Source organism: Nerophis ophidion, linkage group LG10 (assembly GCF_033978795.1).
Source record: "Nerophis ophidion isolate RoL-2023_Sa linkage group LG10, RoL_Noph_v1.0, whole genome shotgun sequence".
NCBI lineage: Eukaryota > Metazoa > Chordata > Actinopteri > Syngnathiformes > Syngnathidae > Nerophis > Nerophis ophidion.
In genome coordinates, this window is record NC_084620.1 from 27,476,290 (window position 1) to 27,498,936 (window position 22,647).

The 22,647-nt window shown below is 42.0% G+C and overlaps 1 protein-coding gene across 3 annotated transcripts in view; it reads left to right on the forward strand.

Annotated features, from left to right (window-relative positions):
* Positions 1–22,647, forward strand: part of braf (B-Raf proto-oncogene, serine/threonine kinase) — a 51,090-nt gene that overhangs the window by 23,305 nt on the left and 5,138 nt on the right. For 2 of the 3 annotated variants that reach the window (XM_061913247.1, XM_061913249.1), the window contains exons 9-18: positions 3,868–3,907; positions 4,567–4,686; positions 5,925–6,061; positions 6,139–6,256; positions 10,164–10,248; positions 10,325–10,501; positions 10,579–10,625; positions 10,752–10,870; positions 13,884–14,015; positions 14,596–14,730. In XM_061913247.1, coding sequence (XP_061769231.1) covers positions 3,868–3,907; positions 4,567–4,686; positions 5,925–6,061; positions 6,139–6,256; positions 10,164–10,248; positions 10,325–10,501; positions 10,579–10,625; positions 10,752–10,870; positions 13,884–14,015; positions 14,596–14,730 — 1,110 coding nt within the window. The remainder of the gene's footprint in view (positions 1–3,867; positions 3,908–4,566; positions 4,687–5,924; positions 6,062–6,138; positions 6,257–10,163; positions 10,249–10,324; positions 10,502–10,578; positions 10,626–10,751; positions 10,871–13,883; positions 14,016–14,595; positions 14,731–22,647) is intronic. The other variant, XM_061913250.1, reaches the window with a different exon arrangement.

The following is a 22,647-nucleotide window of genomic DNA, read 5'->3' on the forward strand; positions in this document are numbered from 1 at the left end:
CAATTGCACAGGCGCGTGCGTACCTTAGAGGGAACGTTGCTTGAGGTCTTTTGTGGGTTTACTGATTTCATTCATACAGTATATAGATTGAATAGTTTTGGTCCCAGAACTGACCCATGGGGTACACCACAAGTTACACCCAAACGCTCTGATGTGTAATCTTTTAGGACAGGGATCGGCAACCCAGAATGTTGAAAGAGCCATATTGGACCAAAAATACAAAAACAAATCTGTCTGGAGCCGCAAAAAATTAAACGCCTCGTATAAATGTTATAATGAAGGAAACGCATGATGTGTCTATATTAGCTATATTAGCCTACTATGAAAATGACTGTGTCGCAGGCTGACTCAAATCTTTTTCGACAAAATTGTTGAAATGTAGATTTTATTCTACAGATTTTCACAACATTGGAAAACATAAAAAAAAAACAGTAAAACGAAAACTTCTCAGAGGGTGAGATAATCCCTGGAAATTGCTGGCTTTGAATGACCAAAGGTGTGTGTCCAACTTAAAGGAAACGGTAGGCTGTCTTTTGTTTAATATATTTATTTATTGCAATCTTTGGCAAGCTGGGTAACATTTGCTGTGGTCTGGAACAACATGGCAGGCAACTTTCAGAAATGTACCCAATGTTAGATACAGATAATGTGTCATGAGACATGCAAATATATATTAAATACAAATAGCACATAAGTAAAGGAAAACAATGCAATATGTACATACAGCTATTCCAAATAGCATGTTAGCATTGATTACCTTGCAGTCATGTACTGACCAAATTTGCCTGATTGGTACTCCACACAAGTCAATAACATCAAAAAAGCTCCCCTTTGTGCATTCATGTACAACATATAAACGGTGGTAGACAAAATGAGATAAAGATGGAGAGGCATAAAACACGTCTTTCTGTGGCAGCGTCAGAGAAAGTTATACTTTTAAACAAACTGTTGCGTCACAGTCCACACAACTATGGTAAGTTCAAGGACCGCCGACATTAGGACAATACAGCGCTCGCCAAATACCCTTATCAGTGAAGCATAAACACAAACATATTATACATTTGGCTTTAAAAACAATTAGAAAGGTTTGTGTAATGTTTGTTTTGTCCTCCTACAGAAACCATATTAAAACAAGTTATATTTCCCCCCCATCTTTTTCCATTTTCATAGATTTTTGAAATATCTCCATGGCTAACAAGCCACAGGTTGTTCACCACCGTCTTAGGCTTCAACATTGCTTACTATTGCTACTATTAAGTAGTTTTTCACCCATTTCAAAACAAAACTTCGTATGCCGTACCATTCTAACTTGTTGATTAGGTTATTGTGATTCATCGTTTCAAATCGTTTTGATAGCTCTATAAACCGCAGCAGCACATTGTTCATGATCTAATGGGTTAGTGATTCCTTCAGTTATTTCAATTAGGGTTGAGATAATTTTTCTTTATCCACACTGGCTACCTGACAGTACTTAATACGTGTTTATAAATTTGTCGAATCTGTTGTTAAATATTTTTTCTACAATTTGAGAAAACTGCGCTAGAAAATAAATTGGTCTATAGTTGCTGAAGGACTTCACGGTGGAAGAGGGGTTAGTGCGTCTGTCTCACAATACGAAGGTCCTGAGTAGTCAGGGTTCAATCCCGGGCTCAGGATCTTTCTGTGTGGAGTTTGCATGTCCTCCCCTTGAATGCGTGGGTTCCCTCCGGGTACTCCGGCTTCCTCCCACTTCCAAAGACATGCACCTGGGGATAGGTTGATTGGCAAGACTAAATTGGCCCTAGTGTGTGAATGTGAGTGTGAATGTTGTCTGTCTATCTGTGTTGGCCCTGCGATGAGGTGGCGACTTGTCCAGGGTGTATGCTGCCTTCCGCCCGATTGTAGCTGCGATAGGTACCAGCGCCCCCCGTGATCCCAAAGGGGAATAAGCGGTAGAAAATGGATGGATGGATATGGTTGCTAAATTTATGTTTATCTCCTGTCTTGAAAACCAGTATTATTTGAGCTTGTTTTTATTTTATCTGGGAATTTTCCCGCTTGAAATAAGTTACTGATATATCTCTACCTTTTTTATAATTTTCATATTAATTCCTTTATTATCAGTGGTTGTTTTAGATATACTTGTATTTACTACATCTCTTCACCCTACACCAGAGGTAGGGAACCTATGGCTCTAGAGCAGGATGTGGCTCTTTCGATGACTGCATCTGGCTCTCTGATAAATCTGAGCTGACGTTGCTTAACACGATAAGTAATGAATAATTCCATTTGTAATCACAGTGTTAAAAATAATGTTCAAAATATAAATTATTCTCGTGCATTTTTAATCCGTCCATCCGTTTTCAACCGCACCTGTTCAAGAAGTTGCGTCAATGGTAAGAAGTTATTTATTTATAATATTTGTTAGTGTGGGGCTTGCCCTCCTGGGGGTTCTTCAGACCCCCAAGCACCGACATGAGAGCCTGTTTCAGGGTTACAATACTGTTTTATTTTTCAATAAATCTCTCAGTTATTTTCCAGCAATTGTATTTCCATCCCCAACCCCATTTCTCCTCCTGGCTGCTGCTTATAACAGAGTGACAGGTGATTAAATAACAAGGCCCAGGTGGGCCATCTACGCACCTGTCGCTGCAGGCCCGCAGGCCACGCCCCCTCCACAGTTAGCTTCAGAATAACAATGTTATTACAAAGAATAAGAGACCTATTAGACTCTAGAAATATTGCTTTTACTTAAAAATGCACGCGTTTAGTTGTGTTCAGTGTTAAAAAAATATTATATGGCTCTTACGGAAATATATTTCAAAATATTTGGCTTTTTGGCTCTCTCAGCCAAAAAGGTTCCTGACCCCTGCCCTACACTGTCACATTGGTTAGGAAACTTGAGTTGGGACTTGTATTTTTCGAAAGTGTTTTTTGGGATTTTTTCTTACAGATTTGGTCCAATATTTACAATAAAGTTGTAAATCAGCTAAACAGACTCAATAACTCTACGGTGACGTCTTGGTGGTTTTACTAAAAAAATTTGTGAAACTAAAACAATAGAAAAATAATGTCGTAAGTTGATAATGCTAACACAGACACTTGTAAACGTGCTTGCATTAGTTAATGGTAACAGCGCTAGCGTCATTACATCACGAAAGCCATACAACAATGCTTGAAAATACTACTACACACATCACACTTGAGACGGTTTAGTAAGTATAAATTATTTTAGTTGTACGGTAAAACCTTTTTAAAAAGTTGTTATTACAACCACCAAAAATCCACAAATTAGCTGCTCCGTCTTAAAAGGTTGCAGGGTTCAAAGTAGCAGCTTATAGGCCGGATTTTACGGTAGAGACTCCCTTCTTTTAGTCTTTCTGACAGACGGCAGATGTCGTTTTACAGGTAGGTAATGTTTTTTTCGGCCTTTTTATCAGTGTATTTGTGTCTTCAATGTGACACGACATTGCAGTATGCCTTGATAGTAATGTGTCTTGTGTATGGCTGAGGCTAGCAGGCTGGTTGGTCGTCAGGACGTTGCAACTCTGAGGGCTCCACACTGGCAACCCACCGTGGATAAAGTAGATTTGCAGTCTGCTTATTACTGTTAGTGAAATGTGAACTTACTGGCAGGGCGCCAAAGACTGGGCCTGTCGACGTAAAGTTTGATTATTTTTCTATTGATTGTAGCTAAAATAGGCACCAGCGCCCCCCGAGTCCCCAACAGTAATAAGCGGTAGAAAATGGATGTATGGATGTTGTACTCTGTTGTTAAACCTTGCAGGACTGCATTGCGTTTGTTGTCCTCGAGCAGCCTGGTCGTACATCTCCAGTCAAAATAAAGACGTTTAATTTATTTAATGTGCATTTTCTTCCTTTTTTCAGGACCTGATTCGAGATCAGGGCTTGGCAAGGTCTGATGGAGGTAAGGAATCCTTTTGGAAGAATCCAAGCACATTCTGAGCTTTTTCTCACCATCCCGCGTCTGTGTGCACTCTGGTCTTTTGTTATGTGCGTGTGTATGTATGTATGTGTGTGCGTGTGTGTTATGACCCGAGAAGCTAAGCTGTTATTCCTGCAACACGACCACTGATTGAGAGCTGCTGTGAGGACACAAAGTTGACTATTAATTGTTAACAGACATCACCTCTCGTTTTACATTAAATTGAGACATATTTAAGATCCTCATGATAAAGATAATGTTTTAGTTCTATCTAAGGCTTTGATTTCAAAATGACTCATTGATATATGATATTTGATATATATATTTTTTTCAAATATGCAAAAAAAAGAGCAGACCTGATCTAATACAGTGCTATAGCTATTTTTATTCTTTATGCAACACACAATTGTATATTGTAGTTGTATTGATGAAAACTAATACCTAAATATGATTTGGACTAATGCATTGTTTCTATTCATTCCAACAAATTCAAATGATTCATAAAGCTATAGCCGGTTAGCCGGCTAACACTCTGTGATGTGGTATGTTTTGGAGAGTGCTCCACCCAAAAGCTGTAGCTGTGGGTGAGAGGGGCAGGGTGAGTAGCAGTGATGGTCTGTCTGTCTCTCTTTGCCCTGCAGCCCCCCCGACCCACCCTGCCCGCTGCTTGAGGAAGCATCGAACACGGACCTCAAGCCCCCTTCTATACTCCTATCCCAATGACATAGTGTTTGATTTTGAGCCTGAGCCTGTGTTCCGAGGTAGTTAGGCCCTCTGTGTGTCCTTGTCTCTCACTCTCAACCCCCTCACACATAAACACCAACCTTTTAGCCCTGTGTCTCATCCACTGTGTCCCCACTCATCACAATTCCCTCATGTTCTTTGACGACGCCTGTAAGTTACACCATTATGCTGATTTGGCTCTATTCACTTTTTATTATGCACATGGTGATTTTTATCATTTAATCATTCAAAGTACAGATGGTTGCCAAGTTTAGGTCATCCATAGTCCATGGATGGCTTTGATTTTGAACTATATAAACACAACTGAATGTTGGATAACACTCTGGGGACAAAGGCTGGCTTTTTTGGTAAATATTTTGTTGTGATTTAAATTTTTTTGTGACTTTTTTTGTCATTTTAAATGCAAAACTGTTTGTGTAATTCTTTCACAGGTGCACAAAACACTGGCAGTTATTCAACAATAACTAAAAGCCAAAGAGGAAACTTAAGTCCTTCCTTTTTCAAAGGGCACAAAAACATTTTTTTTTATTTTTTATTTGTTTTTTCCCTTTTTTCCTTCAGCCCTAAACAAAAATACCAAACAGGAAAGTTGTTTTTATAATATCATGTATAGTTAAACATTTTATTTTTAGTTTTGGAAATCTATTCACACCCTTAAAAGGCATCTTTATATCCTGTTTGTCTTCGAAGGTAATTAAAATCGAATGTCCCCTGAAGGTTAAAATCCCCGCCAATCAAGTACAAAAAAAGTTATTAGTGGATTGTATTTTAAACGTAATTTTTCTCGCATTCTGTGCAATTTAGTGTTAAAAAAATCTTATCTTTAAAACGGGATGCATTGTTTGCATTTATATTGTATGCTTTCCATGTATATAATTCTGTGTGTGTATGTCTGTGTCTGTGTGTGTGTGTATGTATAAACACCTTCTCTTGGTCTTCCACCGAAATACAGTATAAAAAAATGCAGTTTTTAGTAAAAAAATTACAATTATATAATACATCTGGATATTAGGTTTATAGGGTTCTCATACATTATAAACTACAACAGTAAAGTATGTATGTGTGTATTTTGGTCGTTTGTGTATCTTGGGAAATTATAAATATTGCCATCCAATCAAGCGCGCCCTCTCCTTTCACTTGTATGTAAACACCCAGTCAAAAGGTCAAAATGGTATTTTGTACCTGATGTCTGCCAACCTATCATAATTTCTTCTCTTGATTTTTCTCACCACCATCCCCCATCCCACCCCATCAGGGTCCACCACCGGACTGTCAGCCACTCCCCCTGCTTCACTACCTGGCTCTCTGACCAACGTCAAGATTGTCCAGAAGTCGCCGTGCCCACAGAGAGAGCGTAAATCGTCGTCGTCATCTGAGGACCGCAATAAGATGGTAATCGGCCAACAATACCAAAAATATGTCCTCTCTTGATTGAGGTACATTTGCTAACTCCCTGTTCTGTTCCGCAGAAAACACTGGGGAGGAGGGACTCTAGTGATGACTGGGAAATCCCAGAGGGTCAGATCACTCTGGGTCAGAGGATAGGCTCTGGCTCCTTTGGGACGGTCTTCAAGGGAAAGTGGCATGGTAGGATGGATGTTCTTTTTTTTTTCAGTAAATATGCTTTGCCTTTTACAGTCCTGAACTCAAGATTAGTTTCATTTGCACAAAACCAGTACAGAACTTTATAAAAATAACACTTTGCACTATAACTGTTAAGATATCACTGAACCTATTGGATGTTAACTGTTTTGTTAAATTAAAAATTCAAATATCAGATGGTATTTAAAAATTCAATCAGTCAGTTGCTTACTAATTGTGTCCTTCAGCAATCGAGGCAAAAAGGAGAGCGCTAGTCTTACTCACATCAGACTGTTTCAAATTGAATACTTCCATCATTACACTTACTATGTTATAAGCTGCTCCACACTTTCACAATGCAGATTTTTAATAAGGATGTTTCTTATTTATAGTTTCTTCTCCAAAATGGGCTTTTTCCCACAGAAAACATATCTAATTTATCCATCGTCAGCAATAATTTATAATAAATAAAAATACAGTTACAATTTACAACATTTATGTACTCTACCAGCCCACAATGTTTATGTTTGTATTTAGGCTTTACTGATAATGGTATTTCTTTAAGTGTTGAGATGTTGCACTTTGTTCGACCATGCCTGAACGCAACATGACTGTGTGAGGCTAAGCAAAAGTAAAATATATACTGTATATAACTTTCTCTGACTCTGCCAAAGCTTAACAAATCTTTCCGTTCATCAATTATCTTACATAATTATTTAATAGTGGTGGGTACCGAAGCATTATATACTTTCAAATAAGTGAGTGAGACATATTTATGGCTTCAACTGGTACTGTTTGCAAGTGAGCAATTGCAGGCAAGTTTGGAAAGAAGACCGCAATTTGTGAGTCAAAAATGTTCATTAATTTGGGCGTCTCAATTACTCACACATTTTTGCCATAAGCTTGTGGGTTCAGAACCGGACCCCATAGAAGGCAGGGATCTACTGTAATATGTATTCCATACACGCTGAGTGTCCAGCAAACTTCATCTTGGCCATTTTGTGTTCAACATCTGGATACTGACACTGCACTGCATTTCATTGTACTTCACAGTGTAAATACACTTCAGTCACTCAAAAGTCTAGATAGGAAAGTACTGAGGTGTGCGACCTAATTCATAACATGAGTAGACTGAAAACACATGATGGTTGACATACCTCTGTAATGGCAACCTCTCCAGACAACAATATAATAATATAATAAAAGAATGCATTCTACTCTGTTGTCTCTATCTGTGCACTTCCATACTCCGTCATTTAAGTTCACTCTGAGAAGTACGTCAAAATGCAGTGTGGCTGAAAAGCAAACCGTGGCAGTGAAAGTAGTGAACAGATGAAGAAGAAGCACGTGAATATGGGGTTGTCAAGAAGTGTAAGTGGAACTGCATTACAGAAGAAAGCAAGCAGCTATTACCAAGAAATCAACAAGTGGATTCATAAAAGATTAGAGAGAGGATACTATAACAAAGACTGTTGGTGTTTCAGCAGTGGTGCATTCTTCCCATGATACGTAAGAGGGCAACTCTATCCAGAAATTGCTGGTCTTGATACCAAGGGTACTATCATTATATAATCAATGTTGGAGTGATTGTATTTTTTTTTGTCAAAATAATTTTTAGTTGTTTTTGTAAATATTTAAGTTTAGGGAATAATTCCCTCGACACAGGAGGACTTTGAGGGCAAACAACATTGGATTAGTAATAGTAGATATTAGTTTTTGACTTTGTTTAGTTATTGTTTACTAATCACTTTGTTTTGCTCAAACAATTGTATGTAATAAAAGAGAATAAGGAAATAGTTGAAAGTGCACGTGGTTGGTTTTGACATTGGCTTATCTCACTCATGAATGATCACTATCTGAATAGGCAACGTAAGACCCAGATCAAAACAACCGTAGCTACAGCATTACACTGTATATTGATTCCCCCTTTCCGCACTTACACTCAGTCTTCTGTGTGCATATGTGTGTTTACGCAGGGAAGTACGGCACAATGAAATGCCTGGATTTTGCATTCAAAATAGTCAAAAATGGTGGGTGTGCAGTGCTTGACGATGACCGCCCCAGAGTCGTGTACAGAGAGTATGGTAAACTGGGTTTCAAAGTTGAAAGCAAACATGAGAACCTGTAGTCACGTGAGGGCCTTTTGACCAATCAGAGAGAGTGTGGCCAGACAATATCCTAAATCAGGGGTAGGCAACCCGCGGCTCCGGAGCCGCATGCAGCTCTTTGGCCACTCTGATGTGGCTCAGCTGCACAATCGCAGTCCCTCCACGATTGTTACGGGGTGATTCCGGTTCTCGGAGCCTCTTCCGGACATCACACGGTGTCAACATTCTCCGATTTTCACTCAGACAACAATATTTAGGGAGTGCCGTGATGGCTTTACTTCTAACGTCCTCTACAACATGTCATTGCGCCCACCTTTCCGCAATGCTATCCGCGTGCCGGCATGCATTTCGCTGCTTCTATCGTCAAACGTACGAGATTGCAAGGCATACTGGGTAATACAGAGTACACTAAAGGTTGTGATATAAACAACTTCAACACTCCTACTAATATGTGCCACAGTATGAACCCACACCAAACAAGAATGACAAACACATTTCTGTAGAACATCCTCACAGTAACACATTATAAACGCAACATAACAATTACCCAGAATGCCATGCATCCATGACTCGTTCAGGCTATATTATACACCCCTGCGCCCCCAACCCCGCCCACCTCAATCGACGCACGGAGGGGGGGGGGGGGGTAAGGGGGGCGGGGTTTGGTGCTAGCGGGGTGTATAATATAGCCTGAAATAGTCATGGATGCATGGCATTCTGAGTAATTGTTATGTTGCGTCTATAATGTGTTACTGTGAGGATGTTCTCCAGAAATGTGTTTGTCATTCTTGTTTGGTGTGGGTTCACAGTGTGGCGCATATTAGTAAGAGTGTTAAAGTTATTTATATCACAACCTTCAGTGTAACCTGTATCACTAAGTATGCCTTGCAATCTGTACGTACATCTGCGGAAGCCACATACAACATGTTCCTGGACTGGTAAGCTGTCTGTACATGTTGTAGAAGGCGTCAAAGACAGTGGCTTCAAGGCACGCCCTTATTACTGTTATATGGGTGACCACCAGCAGATATTCGCGAGAATAGTTGCGGCTCACATTGTCTTCTTTATTTTGTGAAATGGGTCAAAATGGCTCTTTGAATGGTAAAGGTTGCCGACCCCTGTCCTAAATGATTGGTCAAAAGCACCTCACGACAAGGCAGGGCGTCATGTTTGGGACCAAGTCGGAAACCGAGTCGGCCATACTTTTTCGATACACAGCTCTGGAGCACCCCCAATAATAATAATAATAATAATAATAATAATAATAAAAATGGATTCTATTTATAAAGCACTTTTCTATACACTCAAAGCGCTTCACAGAGAAGTGAAAACCCATCATTCATTCACACCTGGTGGTGGTAAGCTACTTTCCAATAGTCACCACCTTGCTTATGTAGTGAAATGGGAACTAACATCACCTGTTAGCTCAGACGTAAAGTGTCCAATCACCATTGGAGTTGGGTTGGAGTTGGTGTCGACCATTGCACTGTCAAAATGTGCTCTCTCAAGAACTAAGTACGCAGTATACATAAAAGTAAGTGTGGAAGTGTGCCATTTGGCATGCAGTCTGTCATTGCCCACATAGTAAGTAATCTTTCAATGTTCCCCTATTTTCTGGGTGAGTGGGTGTCGGCACTCCATTCTAGATATCGATGTATGTTACATCTAGTGGATCCCAATAGCGCACATAATAATTGTGGCCACTTAATGCCAATCTTGACAGAGCTCTGTGTGGTCTGATAGCAATTTCTTGTCCCACAAAATGAGTGGAAATATCCTCACCAACAATGTCCTGATGTTTTTAGGTGATGTGGCGGTGAAAATGTTGAATGTCACTGCTCCTACACCTCAGCAGCTACAGGCCTTCAAGAATGAAGTAGGAGTCCTCAGGTAACCTAAAAAGCATCCTACTTTTTAGTTGTTAGGAAAAAATGCCCTACCCACATGATTATGTTTTGTTTATTAGGAAAACGCGTCATGTGAACATTCTTCTGTTCATGGGCTACACCACTAAGCCTCAGCTGGCCATTGTCACCCAGTGGTGTGAAGGCTCCAGCCTGTACCACCATCTGCACATCATCGAGACCAAGTTTGAAATGATCAAGCTCATCGACATCGCCAGGCAGACCGCTCAGGGCATGGAGTGAGCACTTCTCCTTTAAAAAAAAACAAAAAACAAATTCTATACACCTGGTACAAACATTGCCTTTTCCTCTTCAGTTACCTGCACGCTAAGTCCATCATCCACCGCGATCTGAAGAGCAACAGTATCCCTTCCATGACCATTCAGTCAAAGAGTTCTAAGAATAGTTTTTTTTTATCCATCCCAGCTACATCAGAACATGTCATATTGTTATGATAAATACAATTTTCCCTGAATACATCCTTCCCAGATATTTTCCTCCATGAGGATCTGACAGTGAAGATTGGTGACTTTGGCCTGGCCACAGTCAAGTCCCGATGGAGTGGCTCCCACCAATTTGAACAGCTGTCTGGCTCCATACTGTGGATGGTAATCTTTAGAGCATTGATTCATAACGTGGGGTACGACAAGGGTTCCTGCTGTGATGGTATACAGCAACACCAGAACTGTATTAGTTATTAGAATTATATACAGTGGGTATTGAGATGTGCATACTGGTGCATTGGAATGATAATTTTAGTTCGTTGACACCTTTTTTATGTAATACATTTTCTTAAATTACTTCTGTTGTGATCTGGAGCTACAAAACCAATACATTTGCTTGATTTTCGTGGGTGCTGCTGGGAGACTAGACTACCCTCCTAATTTTAAGTTGGGAGAAACAGTGATGTAATAGCGAACAGTAAGTATGAAATAAACATGTGGCAGAGTAAAATATTTTTGAGGTGTTACTTGGTGTAAAAAGTTTAAGAACAACTGCTTTGTAGAAGTATCCCTCCATCCATTTTCTACTGCTTGTCCCTTTCGTGGTCCTGGGGGTGCTGGAGCCTATCTCAGCTGCATTTGAGCTGAAGGCACTGTACACCCTGGACAAATCGCCACCTCAATGCAGGGCCAACAAAGATAGACGGACAACATTCACACTCACATACACACTCGGGCCAATTTAGTGTTGCCAATCAACCCATCCCCAAGTGCATGTCTTTGTATGTGTGTTTATATATATATATATATATATATATATATATATATATATATATATATATATACTGTGTGTTTATATATATATATATATATATATGTGTATATATATATATATGTATGTATGTATGTATATATATATATGTGTATGTATGTATGTATGTATGTATATATATATGTATATGTATATATATATATATATATGTATGTATGTATGTATATATGTATATATATATATATATGTATATATATATGTATATATATATATATATATATATATATATATATATATATATATATATATGTATATATATATATATATATATATATATGTATATGTATGTATGTATATATGTATATATATATATATGTGTATGTGTATATATATATATATATATATATATATATATATATATACACACAAACCCCAAACCAGTGAAGTTGGCAAGTTGTGTAAATCTTAAATAAAAACAAAATACAATGGTTTGCAAATACAAACCCCATTTCCATATGAGTTGGGATATTGTGTCAGATGTAAATATAAACGGAATACAATGATTTGCAAATCCTTTTCATCCCATATTTAGTTTAATGCACTACAAAGACAAGATATTTGATGTTCAAACTCATGAACCTTATTTTTGTTATGCAAATAATAATTAACTTAGAATTTCATGGCTGCAACACGTGCCAAAGTAGTTGGGAAAGGGCATGTTCACCACTGTTACATCACCTTTTCTTTTAACAACACTTAATAAACGTTTGGGAACTGAGGAATCTAATTGTTGAAGCTTTGAAAGTGGAATTATTTCCCATTTTTGTTTTATGTAGAGCTTCAGTCGTTCAACAGTCCGGGGTCTCCGCTGTCGTATTTTACGCTTCATAATGCGCCACACATTTTCAATGGAAGACAGGTCTGGACTGCAGGCGGGCCAGGAAAGTACCCGCACTCTTTTTTTTACGAAGCTGTTGTAACACGTGCTGAATGTGGCTTGGCATTGTCTTGCTGAAATAAGCTGGGGCATCCATGAAAAAGATGGTGCTTAAATGTCAGCATATGTTGTTCCAAAACCTGTATGTACCTTTCAGCATAATGGTGCCTTCTCAGATGTGTAAGTTACCCATGCCTTGGGCACTAATGCACCTCCATACCATCACAGATGCTGGCTTTTGAGCTTTGCGTCGATAACAGTCTGGATGGTTCGCTTCCCCTTTGGTCCGATGACACAATGTCGAAGATTTCCCCCAAAAATTTGAAACGTGGACTCGTCAGACCGCAGAACACTTTTCCACTTCGCATCAGTCCATCTTAGACGATCTCGGGCCCAGAGAAGCCGGCGGCGTTTCTGGATGTTGATAAATGGCTTTTGCTTTGCATAATAGAGCTTTAACTTGGACTTACAGATATAGCGACAAACTGTATTTAGTGACAGTGGTTTTCTGAAGTGTTCCTTCATGTGGTGATATCCTTTAGAGATTGATGTTGGTTTTTGATACAGTGCCGTCCGAGGAATCGTAGGTCACGGTCATTCAATGTTGGTTTCCAGCCATGCCGCTTATGTGGAGTGATTTCTCCAGATTCTCTGAACTTTTTGATGATATTATGGACCATAGATGTTGAAATCCCTAAATTTTGCAATTGCACTTTGAGAAACGTTGTTCTTAAACTGTTTGACTATTTGCTCACGCAGTTGTGGACAAAGGGGTGTACCTTGCCCCATCCTTTCTTGTGAAAGACTGACCATTTTTTGGGAAGCTGTTTTTATACCCAATCATGGCACCCACCTGTTCCCAATTAGCCTGCAGACATGTGGGATGTTCCAAATAAGTCTTTAATGAGCATTCCTCAACAGTATCAGTATTTATTGCTACCTTACCCAAATTATTTGTCACGTGTTGCTGGCATCAAATTCTAAAGTTAGTGGGTTCCCTCCGGGTACTCCGGCTTCCTCCCACTTCCAAAGACATGCACCTGGAGATAGGTTGATTGGCGACACTAAAATTGGCCCTAGTGTGTGAATGTTGTCCGTCTATCTGTGTTGGCCCTGCGATGAGGTGGCGACTTGTCCAGGGTGTACCTCGCCTTCCGCCCGATTGTAGCTGAGATAGGCACTAGCGCCCCCCGCAACGATAGAAGCGTTAGAAGATGGATGATTATTTGCAAAAAAAAAAAAAATGTTTATCAGTTTGAACAGAATTGTCTTTGTAGCATATTCAACTGAATATGGGTTGAAAGGATTTGCAAATCATTGTATTCCGTTTATATTTACATCCAACACAATTTCCCAACTCATATGGAAACGGGGTTTGTACTTTTTCAAAATATTGGCTGTATATATTTTTTAATCTCTATAAATATTCCTTTATATTTGGGGTAAAAACCAATGTGTGTCTCTCGTAGGCTCCAGAGGTCATCCGGCTGCAGGACAAAAACCCCTACAGCTTCCAGTCTGACGTTTACGCTTTTGGCATTGTGTTGTACGAGCTCATGTCAGGAGCGCTGCCCTACTCCAATATCAACAACAGAGACCAGGTCAGATGATTGAACACTTCCAATCCCAGCTTGGCTGTCACATTCACATTTTAAATCAGGGAGTTGAATTAGGCCGCAAAATACAGTAAGACGCTTTAAAAAGCAATCAATGGACATACACAAGAAAGCAAAAATCTTAACTATTTTATTACAGAACTTACAAATTCACTTCAGTGGCTTCCATGCCAATGCGAGAAATCCTTTGTGTATTCGCTATGTGGATAGAAGTTTGTCGTTCCATCATTTTGCATTAAAGTTATAAAGAACTATCCAGAACCTTCCACAAATGATGACATTGCTGCTATTTCTATCCAATTACATTTGTAAGACCAAGACACAATAAAAACACACTTTTCGTTCACACACTTCAAACCACCACATTATTATCTTGTCTTCTCCATGCCAGACATTCGTTTTGTATGTTTTGTGGAGATATTTAAGTTTTCTGCGCTTTATACATGACTATACTAAAGTTTGCCTTTGGTTACTTCTCATGATTATTGTGATTATTATTGACTTGGAGTTAAAAGTACACAAGTGTAGTAACTCTTGATGCCATTGCTTTGCACCCCGCTTGCAGATCATATTTATGGTGGGCCGAGGTTATCTGGCCCCTGACCTCAGCAAAGTGCGTAGCAACTGCCCAAAGGCAATGAAGAGACTAATGGCTGACTGCTTGAAGAAGAAGAGGGAGGAACGACCACTCTTTCCTCAGGTAAGGGAAAAATAAACCACCTCCTTCTTACCTCTTAATACATTCTTGTTTTAAAGAAAATCACATAAATGTTACGTCAATGTCCCTTGAACTTGACTCACGTCAATGAAAAATAGCCATTGCTTGCATATTAGCAGAAACACACAGCTAAGATATCAAAGAAATGGCTTCAGGACAGCTCTGTAAATGTATATGAGTGGATTAGACTTGAATCCGTTTGAACATCTGAAAAGATCTGAAAATTGCTGCGCTTAAACGCTTCCCATCCAACCTGATGGAGCTTGAGATGTGCTGCAAAGACTAATTGGCAAAACTGCTCAAAGACAGATGTGTCACGCTATCATAATGTCATATTATAATATCATCATATTCACAAATACTAAAGGCTGTAATTGTTACCAAAGGTGCATCAGCAAAGTATTGCGCAAAGTCTGTGAATACAGGTGATTTAAAGTTTTTCTTTTTTTTTTTCTTTTTTTCAATTTTTTTTTTTTAAATAAGTTAGCAAAAATGTCTATTAAAAACAAAACATTTTCACTATGTCATTATGCAGTATTTTATGTAGAATTTTGAGAACAAAATTTGACAAATTTCCATTTTGGAATAAGTCTGTAACATAACCAAATGAGGAAAAAGTAAAGCGCTGAGAATACTTTCCGGATGCACTGTGTACAAAAAACAAGGTGGATCAGGGCACAACTGACTTAACCTTTGAACAAGCTTAAGAATAACCTTTACAAACGTACTTGTAGGATTCGCTCATAAGTATCATGAGTCAGAAATTATGATTTTTTTTTTTTTGTTACTTTAAATGCTTGAAATGTATTAACAACTTAAGATATATCTATTGATATAAAGTTTTTATTATTTTCAGTTTTTTATGTTTTAAGATTATTTTGTCAAAAATAAAAACAGTTCTTTAATAATGGGAAAATGCAAAATATTGAATGAAAGTTGAAATAAAAATTGAATGACAGAAAAAGCAGGCATGACTTCACAAGTCTTTTATAAATATCTGCCATGTTATATATAACAGCCCAGGATCTTTTTCACTGCATTTCAGCGGGTTAATGGCTGTTTAACACATTTACGCTCATCAATGCTCTGAGAATTATGCTTTTTTTTGGCACCAATTGGTGGTTAAGGGGTGCAATCACTCAAAAACAATATTTTCTTGTTTTTATTTGGAAATAATGACCTTAATTTGGTCGACAATGGAAAAGCATAGTAATATAAAAAAACATGGTTATATGCCAGGAATAGCAATTATAATGGGAGTCAATAGTGATAGAGGGAAATATGACGTCATGTTTTTTTGTATATCCTATTCTAACAATGTTGTAATCAAAAACTAAAATTTCAGACTGAACTATCACACTTAGGCCCTGAAGTATTATCAGATGAATAATACGCAGGATAGTGATGACTGGGAAGCACGCTTTATTTCGAGCTTTGCTTGTTATGACAGCCAACATCCGAACAATGGTGTTACACTCAAAACAGTCCGTCGTCACCCCCCCGACGTCACTTCCGTTCCAAGCACATATCACTACATCCCCCCTGTTTAGTTTTAACACCTCCCCTGTAAACTTAGTTATAATAAATTCTCTGCAATAAACACAAAAAACATAACATTCCACAGAGAACCCAAAATCAACGACATCACTTTTAAGTATTTGTGCAAACATCAATAAATTGTACAATGCCGCCAAAATTATATATATATATATGTATATATATGTATATATATATATATATATATGTATATTTTTATATATATATATATATATATATATATATATATATATATATATATATATCCATCTATCCATCCATCATCTTCCGCTTATCCGAGGTCGGGTCGCGGGGGCAACAGCCTAAGCAGGGAAACCCAGACTTCCCTCTCCCCAGCCACTTCGTCTAGCTCTTCCCGGGGGATCCCGAGGCGTTCCCAGGCCAGCCGGGAGACATAGTCTTCCCAACGTGTCCTGGGTCTTCCCCGTGGCCTCCTACCGGTTGGACGTGCCCTAAACACCTCCCTAGGGAGGCGTTCGGATGGCATCCTGACCAGATGCCCGAACCACCTCATCTGGCTCCTCTCGATGTGAAGAAGCAGCGGCTTTACTTTGAGTTCCTCCCGGATGGCAGAGCTTCTCACCCTATCTCTTAGGGAGAGCCCCGCCACACGGCGGAGGAAACTCATTTCGGCCGCTTGTACCCGTGATCTTATCCTTTCGGTCATGACCCAAAGCTCATGACCATAGGTGAGGATGGGAACGTAGATCGACCGGTAAATCGAGAGCTTTGCCTTCCGGCTCAGCTCCTTCTTCACCACAACGGATCGGTACAACGTCCGCATTACTGAAGACGCCGCACCGATCCGCCTGTCGATCTCAAGATCCACTCTTCCCTCACTTGTGAACAAGACTCCTAGGTACTTGAACTCCTCCACTTGGGGCAGGGTCTCCTCCCCAACCCGGAGATGGCATTCCACCCTTTTTCGGGCGAGAACCATGGACTCGGACTTGGAGGTGCTGATTCTCATTCCGGTCGCTTCACACTCAGCTGCGAACCGATCCAGCGAGAGCTGAAGATCCCGGTCAGATGAAGCCATCAGGACCACATCATCTGCAAAAAGCAGAGACCTAATCCTGCGGTTACCAAACCGGAACCCCTCAACGCCTTGACTGCGCCTAGAAATTCTGTCCATAAAAGTTATGAACAGAATCGGTGAGAAAGGACAGCCTTGGCGGAGTCCAACCCTCACTGGAAATGTGTTCGACTTACTGCCGGCAATGCGGACCAAGCTCTGGCACTGATCGTACAGGGAACGGACCGCCACAATAAGACAGTCCGATACCCCATACTCTCTGAGCACTCCCCACAGGACTTCCCGAGGGACACGGTCGAATGCCTTCTCCAAGTCCACAAAGCACATGTAGACTGGTTGGGCAAACTCCCATGCACCCTCAAGAACCCTGCCGAGAGTATAGAGCTGGTCCACAGTTCCACGACCAGGACGAAAACCAGACTGTTCCTCCTGAATCCGAGGTTCGACTATCCGGCATAGCCTCCTCTCCAGTACACCTGAATAAACCTTACCGGGAAGGCTGAGGAGTGTGATCCCACGATAGTTGGAACACAACCTCCGGTCACCCTTCTTAAAGAGAGGAACCACCACCCCGGTCTGCCAATCCAGAGGTACCGCCCCCGATGTCCACGCGATGCTGCAAAGTTTTGTCAACCAAGACAGCCCCACAGCATCCAGAGCCTTAAGGAACTCCGGGCGGGTCTCGTCCACCCCTGGGGCCTTGCCGCCGAGGAGCTTTTTAACTACCTCAGCGACCTCAGCCACAACTCCGAACTGCCGCCTCGACAATAGAGGTGCGGAACATGGTCCACTCGGACTCAATGTCCAGCACCTCCCTCGTGACATGTTCAAAGTTCTTCCGGAGGTGGGAATTGAAACTTTGTCTGACAGGAGACTCTGCCAGACGTTCCCAGCAGACCCTCACAATGCGTTTGGGCCTGCCAGGTCTGTCCGGCATCCTCCCCCACCATCGCAGCCAAGTCCCCACCAGGTGGTGATCGGTAGAAAGCTCCGCCCCTCTCTTCACCCGAGTGTCCAAAACATAAGGCCGCAAATCCGATGACACAACTACAAAGTCGATCATGGAACTGCGGCCTAGGGTGTCCTGGTGCCAGGTGCACATATGGACACCCTTATGTTTGAACATGGTGTTTGTTATGGAAAAACTGTGACGAGCACAAAAGTCCAATAACAAAACACCACTCGGGTTCAGATCCGGGCGGCCATTCTTCCCAATCACGCCTCTCCCGGTTTCACTGTCGTTGCCAACGTGAGCGTTGAAGTCTCCCAGTAGGACAAGGGAATCACCCGGGGGAGCACTTTCCAGTACTCCTTTGAGTGTTCCCAAAAAGGGTGGGTACTCTGGACTGCTGTTTGGTGCGTAAGCACAAACAACAGTCAGGACCCGTCCCCCCACCCAAAGGCGGAGGGAGGCTACCCTTTCGTCCACCGGGTTGAACTCCAACGTACAGGCTTTGAGCCGGGGAGAAACAAGAATTGCCACCCCAGCCCGTCGCCTCTCACTGCCGGCAACGCCAGAGTGGAAGAGAGTCCAATCCCTCTCGAGAGAAGTGGTTCCAGAGCCCTTGCTGTGTGTCGAAGTGAGTCCGACTATATCCAGCCGGAATTTCTCGACTTCGCGCACTAGCTCAGGCTCTTTCCCCCCCAGTGACGTGACGTTCCACGTCCCAAGAGCTAACTTCTGTAGCCGAGGATCGGACCGCCAAGTGCCCTGCCTTCGGCTGCCGCCCAGCTCACATTGCACCCGGCCTCTATGGCCCCTGCTATGGGTGGTGAGCCCATTGGAGGGGTGACCCACGTTGCCTCTTCGGGCTGTGCCCGGCCGGGCCCCATGGGAACAGGCCTGGCCACCAGGCGCTCGCCATCGTGCCCCACCTCCGGGCCTGGCTCCAGAGGGGGGCCCCGGTGACCCGCGTCCGGGCGAGGGAAATCTGGGTCCATGCTTTTTCTTCTTCATAAAGGTCTTCGGCTGCTCTTTGTCTGATCCCTCACCTAGAACCTGTTTGCCTTGGGAGACCCTACCAGGGGGCTTTATGCCCCCGGACAACATAGCTCCTAGGATCATTGGGACACTCAAACTCCTCTACCACGATAAGGTTGCAGCTCAGAGAGGAGATATATATATATATATATATATATATATATATATATATATATATATTTAATCCGTAAAAAAAATAAAAAAAAAATATATATATATATATATATTTTTTTTTTTTTCTGTGACTAGTCTAGTTTGCAAAAACAATAACATCAATGTTTAAATAAGAACCAACATAACTTGGACTATACATAGTCCTTGAAGTGAGAGGGCCTGCGTATAGCCCTACCACCTCTTGTGTGCCTCTGTCCTAGGCTATTGGGGGCCTGTGGTCTGGTGTGTCTGGGTTATGGGCTGTTGGGAGACAGTGTGTCACAGGGTGGCGTTGTGGCCGTGTCCGGTGGCTCATGGTGACCCTCGTGACTATCCTCCTCTTGGTGCTGCTGCTCAGTACTGTGGGTCTGGTTTACGCTTCTCTATATTTGTGGGTTATAGCTCACGCAGGTGGCTCTGATCCGGTTGCCATTTGGTGTTTGTACAACATAGCTTCTCGGCTCATTGCACTTTTGCACAACAATAGCTGGATGCCATGTTTCTCTGTCCTTGTTTACCACCGTCACATGCTGTCCAGGGCAGAGTGGGGGCAGTTCTCTGCGGCATCCACGATCGTGGTGCTCCTTCATGTCCTCTGCTCTTTGTTCCAGGTATAGCCTATGTTCCTCCTTCCCTGGATCTGCTCTGCTTGGCAGTAGGGTAGCAATAGGTCTTCCAAACATCAGCTCCGCAGGTGATGGTAGTTTGCTATCGATGGGTGTTGCCCTGACTTGCAGTAATGCCATCTGAAGGTCACCTCCATGTTCCAGGGTTTTTGTTACAATCGATTTGATGTGTCTCACATGCCTTTTGAACCCATTGCTCTTTGGGTAGTGTGGCGAGCTTGTAATGTGCTTGATACCCCAGTCTGCTATACATGTCTTGAAAGCCTGTCCCGTGTATTGAGTCCCGTTGTCCGTTGGGATTTCGTCCACCCGTCCGAACAACGACATGTACAATCGCAGCTTTTGTGCGACCGCATGGCTAGACACCGGTACAGGTATCTCATCCACTAATGGATATTTGGAGTACCTGTCTACAGTTAAAAGGAACTGGCGACCTTTGACCTCAAATAGGTCAGAGGCCAGAGACTGCCATGGTTTTGACAGTAAGTGGTGTGGGTGAAGGGGTTGTTTTGGGTTTGCATCCTGGTGTTCCACACACACCCTGCATGACCTGCACACACTCTCAATGTCATCATTCATTTTAATCCAGTATACACTCTCTCTTGCAAGGCGACGTGTTTTCTCGATGCCCTGGTGGCCAACATGTAGTTGTGTCAGTATGTCATCAGTCATAGAGTTTGGAATGAGTATCTGTCTGCCTTTGAATATGACTCCTGATTCTATTGCAAGCTCATCTCTGAAGGACCAATAGGCACGCAGATCTTTTGGCAGGTCCTTGATGTTCTCCGGCCAGCCTTGGTGGATCACATCTTTGAGTGCGTTGAGTCGGGGATCCTTGGCAGTCTCAGTGCGAAGAGCATCCTGCTTCTTGGGGGAAAAGTTTATTATTGCAATGGTGTACTGCTGTGGGTCCTCGATCTCTGCATCGACACCATCAATGCGTTCATCCAACTCTATGTCACCGTGGTTCTCAGGGTTTGGCAGACGGCTCAGGGTGTCCGCCTGGGTCATTTTGGGTCCTGGTCGGTATATGACATCATAGTTGTACCCCTGTGTCTTTATCAGCATGCGCTGGAGTCGTGGTGCTGCAGCATGCAGTGGCTTCGCACATATGGTGACTAGTGGTTTGTGGTCCGTTACCACGATAAAAGATTTCCCATAAAGGTATGTGTGGTATCGCTGCATCCCAAACACTATAGCTAGCATCTCTCGTTCTATGTTGCTGTACCTCGACTGGCAGTCAGTCAGTGTCTTGGAGCCAAAAGCGATGAGTCTGTTGTTCTGCACCAGGGCTATGCTCAATCCCTTCTGTGACGCGTCAACCTCGAGGATTAAGGGAGTGTTTGGGTCATAGTATTTCAGACAGGCATGCTCAGCGACTGTTGACTTTAGGTCTTCGAAGCACTCCTGGTGGTCAGTGTCCCATGTCCATGGTGCTTCGTTTTTCAGCAGCCCCCTTAAGGTGTGAGCTTTATCCGCAAACTTTAGTATATATGGGGACAGGTAAGTCAGCATCCCTACAAATCTGTGCAGATCCTCCTTGTTTTGGGGTGTTGGCATTTTCTGTATGTCCTTAATCTTGGCTGGGTCTGGCCTGATGCCTTTTGCTGTGTACATGTTGCCAAAGAATGTAATGCTGTCTTGTTTTATTGTGCATTTTTCACTGTTGAGCACAACGCCTGCCTCAACGGCTCGTTCCATCAGGTTGATTAGGTTCCTGTCATGCTCTTCCTCGTTTTCACCACAGACCGCTATGTCGTCGGCTATGCTGACAACACCCCGCAGCCCCTCCAGGATCTGGTCCATCTTGACCTGGAAGAGGTCTTGAGAGACACTCAGACCGAATGGCAAGCGCTTCCAGCAGTACCTGCCGAATGGAGTTTGGAATGTTGTCAGGGGTTGTGATTCTTCATCCAGGCGTATAGACCAATACCCTGCTTTTGCATCAAGTTTGGTGAATATCTTCGCCCTTGCAAACTCTGGGTTCAGTTCCTCCACAGTTTGGATTTTGTGTGGGCACCGCCGAAGGCCGGCATTCAGTTTTTTAGGGTCCAGGCATATCCTAAGTGATCCGTCTTTTTTGGTGCTGTATGTCAGACTGGAGCACCAGTCTGTATGCTCTTCCACCTTCCGTATCACATCTTGCTCTACCATTTTATTCAGCTCTGCTAGCAACTTGTCCTTTATATGGATACTGCAGTCCCGTGGGGGGTCGATTAATGGTTAAGCATCCTTTTTTAAATAGAGTCTGACTTTTCCCTTGAAATTGCCTATTTTGTCAAACTGGTCTGGATAAGCTGACTTTAAGTCTGTGATGGTCGTTATCCTCTTCAGTGGTCTTGTCCCTCTGTCTCTGGCACTGTCCCTCTCCCTCACTGTGTCGACATTGACAGTTATCAGGTTCAATATTTCACTCGTCGGCAGTCCAACTACAGCCAGACCTGGTACATCCACTACATAGAACTTGGTGTTGACCCATTTGGACTCTTTGTATTGACACGGAATTTCAATGGTACCCAGGCAGGGGATCTGATGACCACTGTATG